The following is a 19,699-nucleotide window of genomic DNA, read 5'->3' on the forward strand; positions in this document are numbered from 1 at the left end:
AACATTGGCAAACGTTTTAGATCCATATTCAGGAATCTGAGAAAAGGTGTAAATCTGAGATTTTCGTCGTAATTTATAATTACGGAGACAGGGAAAGCTCTCAGGGGCATATTCAATTAGAAGTAGACAACTAGAGTAAAAGTGGGGCAAACTTTTTTTATCAATCTTTGAGACGTACAGAGAAAACGTGTCACAAACTACGCAACTGAGAACATGGGATAAACGCCAAGACCGGGGGGGGGGGGATTTTATGTGGCTATTAAATAACGAGCTGGAAAAGGGGGACCGTTTGTCATATAAAATCCAGCCTGTCCAATACATAAACAGAAAGTGATGGTCCCCCCCCGGCCCCCGTTCACCTGGGCAGCAGGGAGCCCTCTGAGGGGCTGACTGACGGGGGCGGGGGAGGGGAGCTGGAGGGCTCCCTGGGGGAGGGGAGGGGGCGGTAGTGCGGGATGGGCAGGTGGGGGCTGGGGGCAACGGTGCGGAGTTGGGGGCATCAAGTGGGACTGGGAAGCCGGGATCGGGGGCAGCCCCATGGGGGACACGTCCCCTCCCTTCCCCGCCCCGGCAGAGACCCGGCGTCTCCTCCCACCCCCACGCCGGGGCAGCCAGGTTGGGGGATGGCTCCGGGCTCCAACTTCCCACCGACACCGGGACAAATCGCTGCGGATAAAACGGGGGGGGGGGAAATCCCGCCCCCCCCACGGGAGGGGAGTTTCAATGGACATGTGAGGAGGAGGGAGAGACGGGGGGGGGGATCAGGGGAGACCAGAGAGCGGATCAATGGGGGAGGGGGGGAGTTTACAACCAGGTGGGAGCTACCGAGAGGGAAAAGGGGAAAACTGGGGGGCATTTGTGCCCGTGGGGGGGAGGGGATCCAATTAACTCCCCCGCCGCCCCCCACTTCCCCCCCGGGAACTTCCTGGCTGCACAGAGACAGTTCAACCCCCACCCCCCGCAACTCCGGCTTCTCCCCCCAACACCCCCCAAGGGACCCCGCCCGCCGGGCCCCAGTCTCTGCCCCCCCCAATCCCAGCCGTGCCGGGGGCAGAGAGTCACTTTCCTGCCCCCCCGCGGGGTCTCCCACTCACCGGGACGGGGGCGGGCAGAGCCGGGGCTGGTCCCAGCTGGAGAAAGCCCCCTCCGGCCGGGCACGGGGGGTTAATGACGGGCCCCCCCAGCACAGACCCCGGAGCGGAGCCGCAGCTGCTCCTCCGAGAGACCCGACACGAGGCAGCGCCTGGGGGCGGGGCCTGGAGCAGACCGGGGGCGGGGCAGCGTCTGGGGGCGGGGCCTGGAGCAGACCGGGGGGGGGGGCAGCGTCTGGGGGCGGGGCCTGGAGCAGACAGGGGCGGGGCAGCGTCTGGGGGCGGGGCTTGGAGACGACCAGGCGCTGCCTCGTGTCGGATCTGCAGGAGGAGCAGCTGCGGCTCCCCTCCGGGGTCTGTGCGGGGTGGGGCCCGTCATTAACCCCCCCGTGCTCCGGTGAGTGGGAGACCCCGGTGGGGGAGCGCTGGGCGGGGGGGGGCAGGAAAGTGACTCTCTGCCCCCTACCTGCCCATCCCCCACTGCCGCCCCCTCCCCGCCCCCAGGGAGCCCTCCAGCGCCCCCCCCCCCGCCCCCTCCAGTCAGCCCCTCAGAGGGCTCCCTGCTGCCCAGGTGAACGGGGGCCGTGGGGGGGGGGGACCATCACTTTCTGTTTATGTATTGGACAGGCTGAATTTTATATGACAAACGGTCCCCCCTTTTCCAGCTAGTTCTTTAATAGCCACATAAAAGCCCCCCCGGTCTTGGCGTTTATCCCATGTTCTCAGTTGCGTAGTTTGTGACACGTTTTCTCTGTACGTCTCAAAGATTCCTCAAAAATACCCTCAACGTTTGCCCCACTTTTACTCTAGTTGTCTACTTCTAATTGAATATGCCCCTGAGAGCTTTCCCTGTCTCTGTAATTATAAATTACGACGAAAATCTCAGATTTACACCTTTTCTCAGATTCCTGAATATGGATCTCAAACGTTTGCCAATGTTGCCCATTTCCGCTCTATTCATTGACCAAATAGTGGTGGGAAATACACTCAGCTTTTACCTCCTATCAACAACTGCTATAAAATCCCTCTCATTTTCCACTTTCCTCTCTATAATTTGCATAAATGGATCCAAAATCCCTCAGATTTCCACCCTTTCTCTTTCATTTCTGAACACTGATCTCAAATCTCAGGTTTCCCTCTTAAGATGTCATTATCAAATGTCAATTAAAAATCCTCTTGGGTTTGGGGCTGTTCCCCATGTCTCTAAATCCTAGCAACTTGTCCTTCTTTGGGGGGAACCTGTCACCCTGAGTCCTTCTCCATCCTGGCTGGGAAATTTACCCCCCTGCAACAATGATCAACTTTCCCTCTCCTTTGAGAATCACTTGTTCCCTCCTTTCTCTCTGTTAAAAATGTTTACTGATAAAAGAGACTAGCCATATATTCAATACCCATCAAAGCCAGGGGCCTCCCCCTGTTTGGGGGATGGGTGTTCCCAGTTGGTAACAGGAGAGTTGGCTGGACCCTTTTCTTTTCTCCAGCTGGCATGGGATGAGGAGGTCCCTCTGAGTACAGCGTGGGTCCAGAAGTATCCCAAACCCCATGACAAAGGGTGTCCATTCGGGGGGGGCTTCCCGCAGTGCAAAGCTGTAGCCAACTCTGGGGTGGATCTACGGTGGCCATTATTTGCTAGTGACAGAGTATGGAAATGTCTTACTTATTTTAGCGCTCTATGGCTTCCCTTCTCCTGTGAAAGAGGCGTCCCCCCGGGCTCCCTCTGCCTGTGTGACTGGCCAGCAGGGGGTGGTGATAACTTTCTATCCACTTACCAGACACTGTGAGAGAACATTGTTGCTGGGGGGGGCAGGTGTCTGTGTGGGGAGATTGCAGCGGGAGCTGAAGGGGCATTGTGGTAGGGGGAGGCCTCTGGGTGGCTGGGCAGGGGGGGCCCTAGTCAGGTTGGTGGGTTCTGGAGGGTTTGGGGTTTCGGGGAGTAGTTCTGATGTGCCCAGCCCTAAGGCTATGGGTCCTGGAGGTGGGTATGGCTGGGGGCCTGTTGGCTGGAGACCAGTGGGGGTGGGGGTCTCTTGGGCAGGTGGGGCAGGGGATTAGATGCTGCCTGGTGCTGTGCCAGGGGCTCTGTCTGGGATTGCCCAGCTGGCTCCTGGGACCATTGCCATGCCCAGTGCACAGAGCTGTGGTGGGGCGGTCCCTGGCGCAGAGTGAGGGGTCCTCCTGTAAAGCGTCAGGGGGCCCTGCTGGTTGGAGGAGGGGGTCCCAGGCAAATGGGCTGGCAGATCCTGGTGGAGGGCAGGTGGGGGTCCTAGGCAGGCAATGGGGAAATCCCAGGCAAACAGCCCCCCACCCCATTTCTCCTGCCATTTGCAGGAGCAAATCCAGCCATGGGGGAGCAAACAACCGAGGAATGAGAGTTTCCTAGCAGACAGGCATGGAGAGGGCACAGGGAAAAGGAGATAGAGAGACTGACAGGGTCCGTGGGATAAAAGAGTTTTGAAAGAGATTTCCAGCTCTCTCATCTGCCCAGACAGATATATTACTGCACTGTGGGGAGAATCACTTTCCTGTGGACAAGACGAGGATCAGAGAGAGGAAAACCCAGTTCCTGACTCCATGTCCCTCCTGCTGGGGTGTGGCTGCCGTGGGGTCAGTGTCAGAGGGAATCCTCGAAAGGGACTCCTTTGGTTCTGCTTTTTTCTAGGATTGCGTTCAGAGACTTTGTTTTGGGATGCGGGAGGGAGAATGGAGGTTAAAAGTGTGTCTGTGGGCCTAGCCTGGCAGGAGGGGCCAGGTCTCTGCTGTAATCCAGAGATTGAGCATTTTCTCAGCACGGCAGAATCTCGGATCTCGCTCTGCAGGGAAAGAGCCTGGGGGAAGCGTAATGTGAAACGAACTAATTCCCGTTCCTAAACTTCCACAACAGCCCTTCCTGCCCGGCTAGGTTGCAGAACGACGCTCATGTTTCCTTCCGGTTCATCCCGTCCTCCCATGGGACAAGGGAGCGACATGGCTGCAGGGGAGCCAGCTCAGGTAGGGATTATTGTGGGGGGTTCTGATCTGTTCCTGCAGGAGGGAGAGGGACAGGAAATACACGAGAGAGGGGAAGGTTTGCACCATCTGTTTTGGAGTTTGGAGCAGGGCAGGAAATGCACAGGGTGGAGAAAGGGAGGAGGCCAGGGGGTGGCAGACCTGCTGGGAGTTGTTTAATAAGTGGCCTAGATTCTGGGAAGAGACCCATGAGGTTCGGAGGTGGAAATGCTCCAATCTGGTGAACAGAAAATAACCTACCTAGATGGGGCTGGGAAAAAGGACCAGACTCGTAGTGCTGGAGCCTGACCCAACTAACCAGCGGGTGCCTTGAAATACGAAGGGGGAAGCCACCAGTCAGGCTTAGGGGAGATTCCCCTGCTTTATATCCAGCTCTAGGAGTGGCTAAGTCATTATGCAAGGTAACCTATTTCTCCTTGTTTTTTCCGTCCCCCCCCCTCCCCCGCGTTCTTGTTAAACCCTGGATTTGTTCTGGAAATGGGCCACCTTGATTATCATACACATTGTAAGGAGAGTGATCACTTTAGATAAGCTGTTACCAGCAGGAGAGTGGGGTGGGAGGTGGTATTTTTTTCATGATTTGTGTGTATATAAAAAGCTCTTCTACACTTTCCACAGTTTGCATCGGATGAAGTGAGCTGTAGCTCACGAAAGCTTATGCTCAAATAAATTGGATAGTCTCTAAGGTGCCACAAGTCCTCCTTTCCTTTTCACAAGGAGGAGGGTGTTGGGCTTCCTACAAGAGATCTCTCCCTAGACCCTGCTCGGGGCAGCATCTCCGAGAATCTGGGGGAATCCAGACAAAGGGAGCTCCAGCAGCAGAGCATTGAAACTCAGCCAGGATTACAGATGACACAACTCCTCACTGCTCCGGATTGCCCCATGCATGGGACAATGGCCTTGGTTGCTGGTGAAAATCCTTGAGACCTGGAGAGTTGCTCCCCCATCCGCATGTGCAATAGCCACAATCTCTCTTCTCTGCAGACTTGGTTTTTTGAGTCCCTCATTCCTGAAGTCACATGACCCCGATTCTTATTTTTCACATTCTGCTTTTCTAGACTATTTAGAGTCTGTTGCTTGTGAATGATAGTTTCTAATTTCCCAGTGTTCTCCACACCCAGGGATTTTCCTACTCCCTCCCATTGCACTGAACTCACTAGGTTCCCTTTTATTTAAGAACGGCCACACTGGGACAGACCAAAGGTCCATCTAGCCCAGTGTCCTGTCTTCCGACAGTGACCAGCACCGGGTGTCCCAGAGGGAATGAAGAGAACAGGGAATCATGAAGTGATTCATCTCCTGTCACCCATTCACAGCTTATGACAAACAGAAGTTAGGGACACCATCCCTGCCCATCCTGGCTAATAACCATTCACGACCTGTCCTCAATAGATTTCTCATGGTGTTTTTTTTTTTTTTTTTTGTAACCCTATTATAATCTTGGCCTTCACAACGTCCTCTGGCAAAGAGTTCCCCAGGTTGACTGTGCGTTGTGTGAAGAAATACTTCCTTTTGTTTCTTATAAACCTGCTGCCTATTAATTTCATTGGGTGATTCCTAGTCCTTGTGTTATGAGAAGGAGTAAATGACACGTCCTTATTTACTTTCTCCACGGCAGTTTTGATTTTATAGACCTCTCTCATATTCCCCCTTTGTCTGTTTTCCAAGCTGAATAGTCCCGGTCTTTTTAATCTTTCCCCGTACAGAAGAGTTTCATACCTGTAATCATTTGGGTTGCCCTTTTCTGAACCTTTTCCAATTCCAATATATCTTTTTTTGAGATGGGGCAACTACATCTGCAGGCAGTATTCGAGATGTGGGTGTACCATGGGTTTATATAGAGGCGATATGATATTTTCTGTCGTCTTATCTATCCATTTCAGAATGATTCCCAACATTCTCTTTGCTTTTTGACTGCCGTGGCACACTGAGTTGATGTTTTCAGAGAACTGTGCCCAGTGACTCCAAGATCCCTCTGTTGAGTGGAAACAGCTCATTTAGAGCCCATCATTTTGTATGTGTAGTTGGGATTATGTTTTCCAATGGGCTGCAATATGGTGCTATCCTGACACCTCGTCCTGCTGAGATCCTGCATTCAGTGATATCCCTGCCCTTCCTGTTCCCGTTCTCATAAAACAAGAAGAGCATCCAAATGTGTGTTTACCTTCATTCCCTCAGCGGTCCTCATGGGAATCCCTGATCAGTTCCAAAGTGTATTAAAACCTTTCTTAAAGGGTTACCTCCTGGTGGTTATCAGGTCCTGTGAGTTTGTAGCCCAGAAAGACCCCCCTCAGTCAGCTCAAACTCAGCTGTTTATCCCCCAAAAGTCTGTTGTCTTGAGTCTCCTGAATGAGGGGAAATCCGTCACTACCCCTTTCTGCGTTGGGTAAAGCTTCAAAAGGTGGAGCTCTGCATAACCAGCCTTGAGATCTGGCATTCATCACCCCGTAGCGATACCAGCTTGCACAGGAAACCCATCCCGCAGCCCTTCCTGGTATCATGTGGCGCATCTCGGCATCATAGTCTGTGAAGAATTCATGCTTTCAAGGGCTGGCTTAGATATACAGATAACAGTCATAATTAGGGCAAGAGTTTGCAGGCAATGAAAAGAGAGTAATTGACAAACGTGAGCAATATCTAATCCTTTAAAGCCTGAAAGTGTCTTGCGGGGAGGGGACAGGAGCCGGCTGTGTGGGGGCGGTGGGGCTCAGATACTGGGCATTGAGAGCCTAGAGCCAGCTGTGCGCTGGAGAGACGGGGCATGAACCAGCTGTGTACAGGGCAGATGAGCAGGGGAGAGGTGCTGTGGACACGGCCGCGAGCAGCTGTGAGTGCCGTCCTCTCTGCAGCATGATGAGAGAGCCTGGCGTCCCACTGCCGATCCCAGACTTGTATGAGGAGGGAAGAAATCGGCATCAAGTCTCAACCGCAGCCAGCCTGTGCGCTGGGGAGGAGACGGGTGTCTCCAGGGAGAAATCTGGGGGATTGTGACCTTGCATGCCCCACCCACCCTCTGATCAGCAATTCCGGATATTAACGGTGATTCCAGAAACAAAGAGTAATTTTGGGAAAAAATGCAGACCTAGCGACAATTTCCGGAAAACACTGGCCCTGGTTGTAACATTAAATCCGATAGTCTCAAGATCTAGGCCTGTGTTGATCAGATCTGCCACTCTGCCTTCACGGAGTTCACTCTGCTGGTGGGTTCTACCCCTTTCCCCATTCTGTGTCTGCCTTGTCTATTTAGATTGTAACTTCTTCAGGGCATGGGCCATCAACGCTTCTCGGTTTGTACTGTGCCTAGCAAAATGAGGACCCACTGTTAGTTGGCCCTTAGGCACTAAGGTAATGAATATGATTTATAATAATCATCTCCTGGCCCTTTGAGCCAAGGAAGCCGGCCTTGGGACGTTACTACTTAAAAGTGAGCTGGGCTTAAAAGCATGGAATATTCTTTGTGACAAGTATCCCACAAATTCCACTGACCTCCCTTGTTTTCTTTGCCTTGAGCAGGGTTTCCAGTTTCCAGAACTGATGTGATCTCGCAGCTGGAACGAGGGGAGGAGTCGTGCGTCCCAGACCTTCATGGCTCTAAGAAAAAAGTGCTCCCGAGAGCTCCCTGCATAGGTGAGGCATTGGTTAAACCAACGCCAAAACTGTCGGTGAATACAGGAAACATTTGGGATGCCCTACAAAGACCTTGTGAGCTCTCCAAGTTCAGGATTGTTCCCTGCAGATGTAGAATCGTTAGGCAGAGGTCACTCATGGCTTCCCACCTATCCTGACTGACAACTGGCAGCAGGTCCCTCCCCAATCTCGCTGTCCCCTGAGATTTCTTCTGAGATACAGACCCAGAACTGATCCCTTCCTTTCTCTCCTCTGGGGAAGGTTGAAGGGAAAATAAGCTCCTGATAGGTTTGATCTGTCCTGTACACATTTTGGTTCCTTCATCCCTTTTCCCATTCTTCTCTCTGAGATTTCCTTTCTGTCTGGCGCAGGCAGAGACTTACATCTGGATTCTCTCGGTCTCCCATCAGGTGTTGGGATGGTGAGTGAAAACGAGGAGGAACCCCAGCAGGAAGATGCTGAGCGAGTAGAAGCCCATGGCATGTTGTCAGGAAGGTCCAAAGGGAATGATTCTGGGAGCTGTGCACGCCCAGAAAAAACAAAAGCCTGTGAGAGTCAGCAGAGGCCAGAGGAAAACTTCGGTAGCCAGTCAGACCTTATTACACGTGAGAGAATGAACTTGGAAGGAACACGCTACACATGCCTCGAGTGTGGGAAAAGCTTCAAAGGGAGCTCGGGCCTTCTCACACATCAGAGAATCCACACGGGTGAGAAACCTTACGGATGCCCTGAGTGTGGGAAACACTTCAAGCAGAGCTCACACCTTATTACACATCGGAAAATCCACACGAGTGAGAAACCTTATGGATGCCCTGAGTGTGGGAAACACTTCAAGCAGAGCTCAAACCTTATTAGACATCGGCGAATCCATACGGGTGAGAAACCGTATGGATGCCGTGAGTGTGGCAAACACTTCAATCAAAGCTCAGCCCTTATCACACATCAGCGAATCCACACAGGAGAGAGGCCCTACACGTGCTCTGAGTGTGGGAGAAGCTTCAATCAGCGCTCAACCCTTATTAGACATCAGAAAATCCACATGGGAGGGATCTGTAACAAATGCCTTGACTAGGGCTGGCCAAAGGTATTTTTTTCTTTTAAATCACATTTGCTAATTCCCACTTAGTTATAGATGTTTAGATGATAGATGTTTTCTATCAACTCCTTTCCTTTTGGGTCAAAGGAGCGTGTGTCCCTCCAGCCAGGAATGTTCATCAGCTCCAGGTGGGGGAGAGAGGTTTGTTCCCAACAAGCTACACTGAGGCAAAAACTACCCGTGCCTTACATCCACTAGGACTGTACATGGCATTGGCTGCTCAAGTTAGTGATCTTGGTGTTAAAAGACAATTACAGTTGTCGTGCAGATGCAGCCGAGGTGCAGTGGTTGGCATTAGCTTTCCCCTTGACCTGACCTAAACTCCATCACATGTCCTAGTCTAAACAAAGCCTGAGCATCACAGTTATACTGTTCCCCCATTTAAAAACAATTGTTAGTCATCAAGTTCCCCCACCAGGATCATATTGTTTCATTCCCAGTTGTCACAGTTCATCAGAGCGCTGTTGCTTCAGGTTTTCCTGAAGGCAGATATTTTTACTACTGTTTTCCTCCCTTAAAATATATTGAAGTATAACAAAGAGCAGGAATAGGGAAGGGATAGGGAAAAATGTCTTTTCCCCTCTGTAACAACAGAAGAACATAGGGTAAATCAGAGGGATTCTCCATCACCATCTCTATCCCCCTGTTCTTCAATTGGAAAGGTCAATATTTCCCGAAGGGGCTGGGAAGAGGATTCTCTAGTAAATGATTTGGAACTAAGCAAAAGACCCATTCATTTGCCTCCCAAAGCAGTTGTGGCCCATGCCCTGCAGGAGGTTGCTCCTGAAGATCTTCCCTTCCTAATCAGGTGCATGTTGCCTCTTATTTGGGAAATGCAATCCCTTCCTAGGTAGAGATGGGAAAAATGGAAGTGACATTTCTGTTCAGCTCACTCCTGGCAGATGCTGTAAATGTGTAGGAAATGGCATCCATGAGGAATGTGATAAAGCTGCAGAAAGACACCCATTTTGAGTAGATACCTGACATTTGGTGTCTTAGAGGGATTCTAAGGCGCACCTGAATTTAGTCCCTTATTTAAATCTGTGCCACCAGATTAAAGAAACAAAAGGGCATATTTGGGGGAGTTCTACCTCACTATCGCTACTGGTATGTCGTGTGGTTGGTGAAGAATTCTACGCCAGAGCCGTGTAAAATTGCCACAACTAAGGTCAAAGATTTGACAAGAACTCAGGTAGAAATGAGAGGTTTTAGTGGTTGATTTTCACCCCAGAGATGGACGCTATGGTGACCTGTGGCCAAGGTAAACTGTTTTTAGAATTGCTCACACTTCTAAAGGATGCCATGATGAAACTGGGAAGAACTGTCTTTTACCATTTGGATCCCAAGTTTCCTGAAGCAGAGAGAGAAACAGCTGATTCCTTCAGAGCCATGCCATGCCTATGGGTCCCAAACTGGCTGCCTTGCTGGACAAGAAGCACTTCCGTGTTGGTTAAATGATGGTAGCCAATGAGGGAATGTAACAGATTCCAAGTTCAGACTGCAGGATACATGAATGCTGAGTCCAGAGTCTGTGGTTTGGTCTCTTAGTTTTGCTCTTGAGTCTCATGCATGTGTCTCACTTTTCCGCCTCCTGCTACTCTGAAAGATTAGAAAGTGTGAAAGTAGAGCACAGGTGGTTTTTCTCATGATGCAGCCTTCCCACGTAGTGTGAGACCCCTTCCACCCACACAGGTGAGCCAGAGAGTTCCCCAGGGCTCTTGTTCGCAAAGCAAAGATGTCACATTAGGCAGGAGATGTCAAGATCTACAATGGTGATGGGCGAGTGATGGGAGCTTTTCTGGGTGGTTGTTGTTTGGTTGTTTTTTTCCCATGTAATTTTTGTTTTGTTTTTGCAACTAGTTCTTTTTATAGCTGCTGAGACGCTTGTCCTTTTGAGCACAGCTCTTTAACCCTCAGGCCTGGCTCTGGAAACCTCAGAACCGGCTTTGCGTTTTTTTGTTCATGTTTGCTATCTTTGGAGTTCGCAGGAGTTCCCCAGGGCTCTTCTTCACAAAACAAAGATGTCACATTAGGCAGGAGATGTCAAGATCTACAATGGTGATGGGCGAGTGATAGGAGCTTTTCTGGGTGGTTGTTGTTTGGTTGTTTTTTTTCCATGTAATTTTTGTTTTGTTTTTGCAACTAGTTCTTTTTATAGCTGCTGAGACGCTTGTCCTTTTGAGCACAGCTCTTTAACCCTCAGGCCTGGCTCTGAAAACCTCAGAACCGGCTTTGCGTTTTTTTTTTTCATGTTTGCTATCTTTGGAGTTCGCACATCCACACGACATGCGGTTCACAGCAACGGATACTTTGAGAAACCTGCTGGGTGAAGCAGGCCTTTTCCAAACTGACATTGGCCCAAATTCTGCCTCAGTTCAGCTGGATTGGGACACGTCTGTGTCAAAGGAGTGGTTCGCACCTGATTTGCCCAGAGACCTCAGAGGAGGGGTAGTTAGATATAGGATAAGTAGGAATCAACAACAATGAAGTTAAATATAAAGGTGAAAGACCCTCACCTTGCAGGTCAACAAGCCTGTTCTGTTCTTTCCCTCCAATGCATCTGGCACTGGTCGCTCTCAGGTAGCACACTGGGCTTGACGGACCATTGATCTGACCCAGTCTATGACCTGTCGTGCATTCTTATGTAAGCCCTCTGTGGCCTTGTCTACACGGGCAAGTTTCTGCACAGGAAAGCAGCTTTCTGCGGTGTAACTCCCGAGGTGCGCACGCAGATTTCGTGATGCATGATAGAAAGGGGCCATGACAGGGACACACTGCCCTGTGGGGTCAAAGTCAAGTAGCTGTGACACGCCTACCACACGGTGCAGGAGGCAAACTGCTGCTCCATATTGGGGGCTAACTAACCCCAGCATCATGGCAAGAATCTACCTAGCAGCTGGAGAAAAAATATGTATGAGAGTCAAAGACACCCCCACATGGCCTATCTCTTCCCCAATCTCAACACCTGGAAGATTGTCTGGAAGACTCAGAATTTCAACTGCGGAGATTGGTCCCAGGCTGAGAGGGAATTCAGTCTGTGTATTAAGAACTCAACATTGCCTGGAGCAACCAGTGAGTGAGAAAAGCTGTTTGATCCAATTCTTGCTTAGTATATTCAAATTAGAGTTTAGACTGGGAGTCTGTTTTCATTTGTTATGTAACCACTTTTGACCTCTGTGACCAACAGTTAGACTCAGTTAAAATCTAACTTTCTGTAGTTAATAAACTTATTTTAATATTTTATACTTACTCCTGAGTTTGTCCAAAGTGTTTGGGAAAGTTGCTCACATGACAAAGGCTGGTGCATGTCCCCTTTATTTTTGATGAAGTGGCGAACTAATTAATGAGCTTACACTTTTCAAGAGAAGGCCATGAGTCGTGTAAGATGGTACATTTCTGAGGTGCAAGGCTGAGAGCTGGGGAGATATGCTAGTGTCTCTGTATAATTGAGGAGTGGCTTATAGAGCATTCATGCAACTGAGTTGGGTGCTTTGCTGCATGTTGTTGGCCAAATGATCATAGAATCCTAGGATATCGGGGTTGGAAGGGACCTCAGGAGGTATCTAGTCCAACCCCCTGCCCAGAGGAGGACCAATCCCCAACTAAATCATCCCAGCCAGGGCTTTGTCAAGCCTGATCTTAAAAACTTCTAAGGAAGGAGATTCCACCACCTCCCGAGGTAACCCATTCCAGTGTTTCACCACCCTCCTAGTGAAAAAGTTTCTCCTAATATCCAAGCTAAATCTCCCCCACTGCAACTTGACCATTACTCCTTGTCCTGTCATCTGCTGTCACTGAGAATAGTCTAGATCTGTCCTCTTTGGATCCACCTTCATTTAGTTCAAAGCAGCAATGACATCCCCCCTCATTCTTCTCTTCCGTAGACTAAACAATCCCAGTTCCCTCAGCCTCTCCTCATAAGGCATGTGTTCCAGACCCCGAATCATTTTTGTTTCCCTTCACTGGACTCTCTCCAATTTCTCCACATCCTTCTTGTAGTGTGGGGCCCAAAACTGGACACAGTACTCCAGATGAGGCCTCACCAATGTCGAATAGAGGGGAACGATCACATCCCTCGATCTGCTGGCAATGCCCCTACTTATACAGCCCAAAATGCCATTGGCCTTCTTGGCAACAAGGGCACACTGTTGACTCATCTCCAGCTTCTCATCCACTGTCACCCCTAGGTCCTTCTCTGCAGAACTGCTGCCGAGCCATTCGGTCCCTAGTTTGTAGCGGTACATTGGATTCTTCCATCCTAAGTGCAGGACTCTGCACTTGTCCTTTGTTGAACCTCCTCAGATTTCTTTTGGCCCAATCCTCCAATTTGTCTAGGGCCCTTTGTATCCTACCCTACCCTCCAGCGTATCTACCTCTCCTCCCAGTTTAGTGTCATCCGCAAACTTGCTGAGAGTGCAATCCACACCATCCTCCAGATCATTTATGAAGATATTGAACAAAACTGGCCCCAGGACCGACCCTTGGGGCACTCCGCTAGATACCGGCTGCTAACTAGACATGGAGCCATTGATCACTACCCGTTGAGCCTGACAATCTAGCCAACTTTCTACCCACCTTGTAGTGCATCCATCCAGCTCATAATTCTTTAACTTGCTGACAAGCATACTGTGGGAGACCGTGTCAAAAGCTTTGCTAAAGTCAATTAATAACACGTCTACTGCTTTCCCTTCATCCACAGAACCACTTATCTCATCATAAAAAGCAATTAGATTAGTCAGGCATGACTTTCCCTTGGTGAATCCATGCTGACTGTTCCTGATCACTTTCCTCTCCTCGAAGTGCTTCAGAATTGATTCCTTGAGGACCTGCGCCATGATTTTTCCAGGGACTGAGGTGAGACTGACTGGCCTGTAGTTCCCCGGATCCTTCTTCTTCCCTTTTTTAAAGATTGGCACTACATTAGCCTTTTTCCAGTCATCCAGGACTTCCCCCGTTCGCCATGAGTTTTCAAAGATAATGGCCAATGGCTCTGCAATCACATCCACCAATTCCTTTAGCACTCTCGGATGCAACGCATCCGGACCCATGGACTTGTGCACATCCAGCTTTTCTAAATAGTCCCGAACCACTTCTTTCTCCACAGAGGGCTTGCCACCTCCGCCCCATGCTGTGCTGCCCAGTGCAGTCGTCTGGGAGCTGACCTCGTGAAGACAGAGGCAAAAAAAGCATTGAGTACATTAGCTTTTTCCACCTCCTCTGTCACTAGGTTGCCTCCCTCATTCAGTAAGGGGCCCACACTTTCCTTGGCTTTCTTCTTATTGCCAACATACCTGAAGAAACCCTTCTTGTTACTCTTAACATCTCTCGCTAGCTACAACTCCAGGTGTGATTTAGCCTTTTTGATTTCATTCCTACATGCCCGAGCAATATTGTTATACTCATCCCTGGTCATTTGTCCAATCTTCCACTTCTTGTAAGCCTCTTTTTTGTATTTAAGATCAGCAAGGATTTCACTGTTAAGCCTAGCTGGTTGCCTGCCATATTTACTATTCTTTCTACACATCGGGATGGTTTGTCCCTGTAACCACAATAAGGATTCTGTAAAGTACATCGAGCTCTCCTGGACTCCTTTCCCCCTCATGTTATTCTCCTAGGGGATCCTGCCCATCAGTTCCCAGAAGGAGTCAAAGTCTGCTTTTCTGAAGTCCAGGGTCCGTATTCTGCTGCTTTCCTTTCCTCCTTGTGTCAGGATCCTGAACTCGACCATCTCATGGTCACTGCCTCCCAGGTTCCCATCCACTTTTGCTTCCCCTACTAATTCTTCCCGGTTTGTGAGCAGCAGGTCAAGAAGAGCTCTGCCCCTAGTCGGTTCCTCCAGCACTTGCACCAGGAAATTGTCCCCTACAGTCTCCAAAAACTTCCTGGATTGTCTGTGCACCGCTGTATTGCTCTCCCACAGATATGAGGGTGATTGAAGTCCCCCATGAGAACCAGGGCGTGCGGTCTAGTAGCTTCTGCGAGTTGCCAGAAGAAAGCCTCATCCACCTCATCCCCCTGGTCCGGTGGTCTATAGGAGACTCTCACCACGACATCACCCTTGTTGCTCACGCTTCTAAACTTAATCCAGAGACTCTCAGGTTTTTCTGCAGTTTCATACTTGAGCTCTGAGCAGTCATACTGCTCCCTTACATACAATGCAACTCCCCCATTTTTTCTGGCCTCCCTGTCCTTCCTGAACAGTTTATATCCATCCGTGACAGTACTCCAGTTATGTGAGTTATCCCACCAAGTCTCTGTTATTCCAATCACATAATAATTCCTTGACTTTGCCAGGACTTCCAGTTCTCCCTGCTTGTTTCCCAGGCTTTGTGCATTTATGTATAGGCACTTGAGGTAACCTGCTGATCGCCCCTCTTTCTCAGTATGAGGCAGAAGCCCTCCTCTCTCCTGCACTCCTGCTCGTGCTTCCTCCTGGTATCCCACTTACCTCAGGGCTGTGGTCTACTTCCCCTGGTGAACCTAGTTTAAAGCCCTCCTCACTCGGTTAGCCAGCCTGCTTGCAAAGATGCTCTTCCCTCTCTTCGTAAGGTGGAGCCCGTCTCTTCCTAGCACTCCTTCTTGGAACACTATCCCATGGTCAAAGAATCCAAAGCCGCCTCTCCGACACCACCTGCGTAGCCATTCGTTGACTTCCACAATTCGACGGTCTCTACCCTGGCCTTTTCCTTCCACGGGGAGGATGGACGAGAAGACCAATTGCACCTCAAACTCCTTTATCCTTCTTCCCAGAGCCATGTAGTCCGCAGTGATCCGCTCAAGGTCATTCTTGGCAGTATCATTGGTGCCCATGTGGAGAAGCAGGAAGGAGTAGCGATCCGAGGGCTTGATGAGTCTCGGCAGTCTCTCCATCACATCACGAATCTTAGCTCCTGGCAAGCAGCAGACTTCTCGGTTTTCCCGGTTGGGATGGCAGATAGATGACTCAGTCTCCCTGAGGAGAGAGTCCCGACCACCACCACCCGCCTCCTTCTCTTGGGAGCGGTGGTCGTGGAACCCCCAACCCTAGCACAGTGCATCTCATGCCTTCCAATTGGCGCAGTCTCCTTCTGCTGCCTTCCCTCAGACGTATGATCTGGTCCACTCAGATGCTGAGGTTGTGAGTTCAAGCATCAGCTTTCTTTAAGCAATGGCTTCTGCCATTCATCTTGCCCGTCGGAAAATACAATTCCGGCTCAGAAGACACCCAGGTTCTCTTCCTCTGCAGAGTGCAGGACAGATTCCACAGATCTACAAGGCTCCATTCTCCACCTGCACCCTGTGTCAGGAGGCATCAAGCAGAGCCCAGAGCACTGCCCATCCTGTGATTCTTGAGCCCCTGACTTCCCCCTCAACCTTTGCTCCCCAAACCACCTTCCTGCACTCCCTCTTGGCTGTGAGACTCAAACCCTGCCTGGCTTTCGATATGTTCATGTGGTTTTTGTCTGTCAGGTTGATGAGCATGTGGGTCCTGTGTGATTTCTGTGGATGCCTTGCATAGTTTTGTGTGCGTGTGTCTGATTTTTGCAGGCAAATTGTTTTTTGCTTCGTATTCTTTTGGTATGTGGTTTTTGTGCTTTCGTCTTGTGTGCTTTTTCTGTATGTTTTGTGTGGCTTTCCCTTATGTACATATGTCTACTGATCAATGGCTCCATGTCTAGTTGGCAGCCGGTATCTAGTGGACTGCCCCAAGAGTCGGTCCTGGGGCCGGTTTTGTTCAATATCTTCATTAATGATCTGGAGGATGGTGTGGATTGCACCTTCAGCAAGTTTGCAGATGACACTAAACTGGGAGGAGTGGTAGATACAGAGGGACCTAGACAAATTGGAGGATTGGGCCAAAAGAAATCTGATGAGGTTCAACAAGGACAAGTGCAGAGTCCTGCACTTAGGACAGAAGAATCCAATGCACCGCTACAGATTAGGGACCGAATGGCTAGGCAGCTGTTCTGCAGAGAAGGACCTAGGGATGACAGTGGACGAGAAGCTGGATATGAGTCAAGAGTGTGCCCTTGTTGCCAAAAAGGCCAATGGCATTTTGGGCTGTATAAGTAGGGGCATTGGGCTGGCTGGGATGATTTAGTTGGGATTGGTCCTGCTCTGGGCAGGGGGTTGGACTAGATGGCCTCCAGAGGTCCCTTCCAACTCTGTTATTCTATGATTCTCTGATTCTCTGTGTGCTGTGTGGGTTTGTGTGTGGGTCTGATTTTTGTTAATGCCTACAAGGGGCTGTGCAGTGTGTGATTTTCTCTTTCTCTCTCTGTTTGTATCTTCATGTGTAAATTCACTGGAATGTTTAAAAATATCCACAGCTTTGCCAATTTTCACCAGGAATTTTTCTCAGTCAACAAATTCTCACTTGTTCCCTACCGAAGTGTTCACTCTTGGATGGCATCAAATTAACCTATGAAATTCTGAACTAAAACCTCACCTGCTTTTCAGGGATTCTTCCTTAGACTCAGAGGATCAAGAGCTGGAAAATTCACCTAATTCAGTTTAAAGGCAAAGCTTCACTGAGAGTTGAAATTCCAAGCCCTTGTTTACAAAATGAGAAAAAGAGCCAGGGGAAGCACTTCCTTTTGATTCACAGAATAAAGCGTTTGTCATTTAAGGGTTTGTTTCCCATATTTTAAAACCACAAGGGGTCTTCGTAAACACCCAGTCTGACCTCTTGTCTAGCACGGGCCCGATACCTGCCCCCGAAGAATTCCTTTTCAACTAGAACAGATCCGTTTAAAAAAAAATAGATCCAATTTTGATTTGAAAATTTCCAGGAATGGAGACTCCACCAGGACTCTGGGTAAGATTTTCAATGGTTAATTCCCTTCCCTGTCAGAAAGCATGCCTTATTTCCAATCTGAATATGTCTAGCTTCACTTCCAGCCATTGGCTCACATTATACATTTGTCTGTTAGATTGAAGAGCCTGTTTGTAAGTATTGTTCCCCATGTAGGTACTTAGGGAGTGAGAGCGTCATCCCCTAAACCTTTTCTGAGCTCTTTGTGACTATCACAGCAAGGCGGGGGTTTTAAGCCTTTCATCCTTCTCATGGCTCTTCTTTCTCCTCTCAAATGTTTCATCCTCCTTCTTGAACTGGGGACCTCAGAACTGGATGAAGTGGGCACAACAAATACAGAGGTAAAAAGACCTTTCGACTCCTAGCTGAGATCCCACTGTTGCTGTATACGTGGCTGACATTCCTTGTTCCTAGATGTACACGCTCCCATTTAGCCTTAGCCGCAGGAAATAGTCATCAGCACCACCTCAGCTCTCCGTTCTGAGATTTACTTCTCACTCCCTAGATGCCAAAATATCTCCTTAGGATTCTAGATGGCTGTCCTCCACTGGCTGGATCAGATGTTCCTGCTTCCCCTCAGTAATCTTCAGATGATCCGTGTTCTCCAGAGCTTACCCTCCCAGACAGGACTGAACAACCTTTGCTTATAACTAGACCACCCGTGACCTCAACTAGGTGCCCTGAATGCACCACTTTTGAATTCCCTCCAAGTTCTAGCATAGAAATGCGAAGCAGTTGGTGTTGTAATGTTACAGGAGAGGTTGAAATGAGGCTATTTCTCATGTAGAAGGCAATGATTGTGTCAGGAAGGGGATTTGAACGCCCACCTGCATATGGAGCCCAGAACACAAATGACGGAAAGACACAGCCTTGAGTTTGACACATTAGACCACTCGGCCAGCCTGTCACTGTTAGTCAAGCCACTTATCAATCACAGTTTTCTTTAACTTGTTGTGAACTTTCCAGGGAGGTGGAGATGGCATATCTCTTTCAACTTCTAGAGACTTTCTAAAGCACAAGCGATTTTTATATGTCATCTCCCTGCTCCCTTTTTAAGGGAATAAAAGATGATTGCTACCATTCTGAGAAAGTAATGTTGAACCTCAAACTCCTGCCTGGTGGGCCAGACGGCCAAGCAACCAGCCCCCACAACTTCTACCACCTTTTGTTTCCAAAATAGCTCAGCCCTCAGTGTGTTGAGCCTTTCTGAAATCTGGCCAAAATGTTTATTGCCCAAATGGGAGCTGAGTTCTTCTGAAAATCTGGCTCTAGGGGTGGGGGTGAGACCTTCTGAAAATTCTGGCCCATGTGTCTGGAAACTCTAAGAACCTTCAGAACTTTTATCGTGTGCTAGAACCTGATGAGAAAACCTTCCTTCTGTCGAACTCAGCAGAGATTTTTCTCATTGACTTACAATCACAGTGTTTCATCTTGATCCCAGATTTAGGTATCAACAAAATGCATTGATTGTACTTTTACAAGCAGTGTGAAACAAACACGCCTAGTTGGACAGAGGGATAGAAGTAGGTCTGCCACTAAACCACATTGCCTTTCATCAGTAGCTACCTGAGCAAGGTAGAAACCAGTGGCCAACAGGTGAAAGGCCCATCGTCTATGCTTAGAACATGACAGCAGCTAGCCCTCAGGAATGGAAGAGGCTAATGGTCAGTTTTGCTGAGATGGTTACTTCCAAAGATTGGTATATAGAGTGGGATGAAAGTTTTTTGAGTGAATATTTTATTTGCTGAAAGAATTTGGTTGACCCCAAATGATTTTTTGGTTTTGTTTCAGCAAGAAAACTGACATCTTGGGTCAACCTGAGTGTCTATTACTGTTGTTACAACATTGGTTAGGCTAGCTAGCAAGGGGGAACAAGAATTTGCACCTGTCTATTTATGGACAACGAAGTGCACAGTGGAAACATGCCCATATTCTGCTCCTAGTCAATGGGAAGCTTTGATTTTGATATGGTCTCCAAAGCCCTTGCCAAGATCACGTAGAAGATGGGGGAGTCAGGGAAAAACCGTCAATTTGTTCAAATTGCAAGAGAAGAATAAATTAAGGTATTTTGCTGTAAAGTCACTT

General features: G+C 49.2%; 1 protein-coding gene across 1 annotated transcript in view; it reads left to right on the forward strand.

The window, feature by feature from the left end:
- The window catches only part of LOC144930023 (uncharacterized), a 285,123-nt gene extending 276,327 nt beyond the window's left edge, over positions 1-8,796 (forward strand). Inside the window, 1 exon segment of the mRNA XM_078851060.1 lies at positions 8,294-8,796. Coding sequence (XP_078707186.1) covers positions 8,294-8,796 — 503 coding nt within the window.
- The last annotated feature ends 10,903 nt before the right edge of the window (positions 8,797-19,699 follow it).

The sequence above is a fragment of the Lepidochelys kempii genome, unplaced genomic scaffold (genome assembly GCF_965140285.1).
Source record: "Lepidochelys kempii isolate rLepKem1 unplaced genomic scaffold, rLepKem1.hap1 scaffold_29, whole genome shotgun sequence".
Lineage (NCBI taxonomy): Eukaryota > Metazoa > Chordata > Testudines > Cheloniidae > Lepidochelys > Lepidochelys kempii.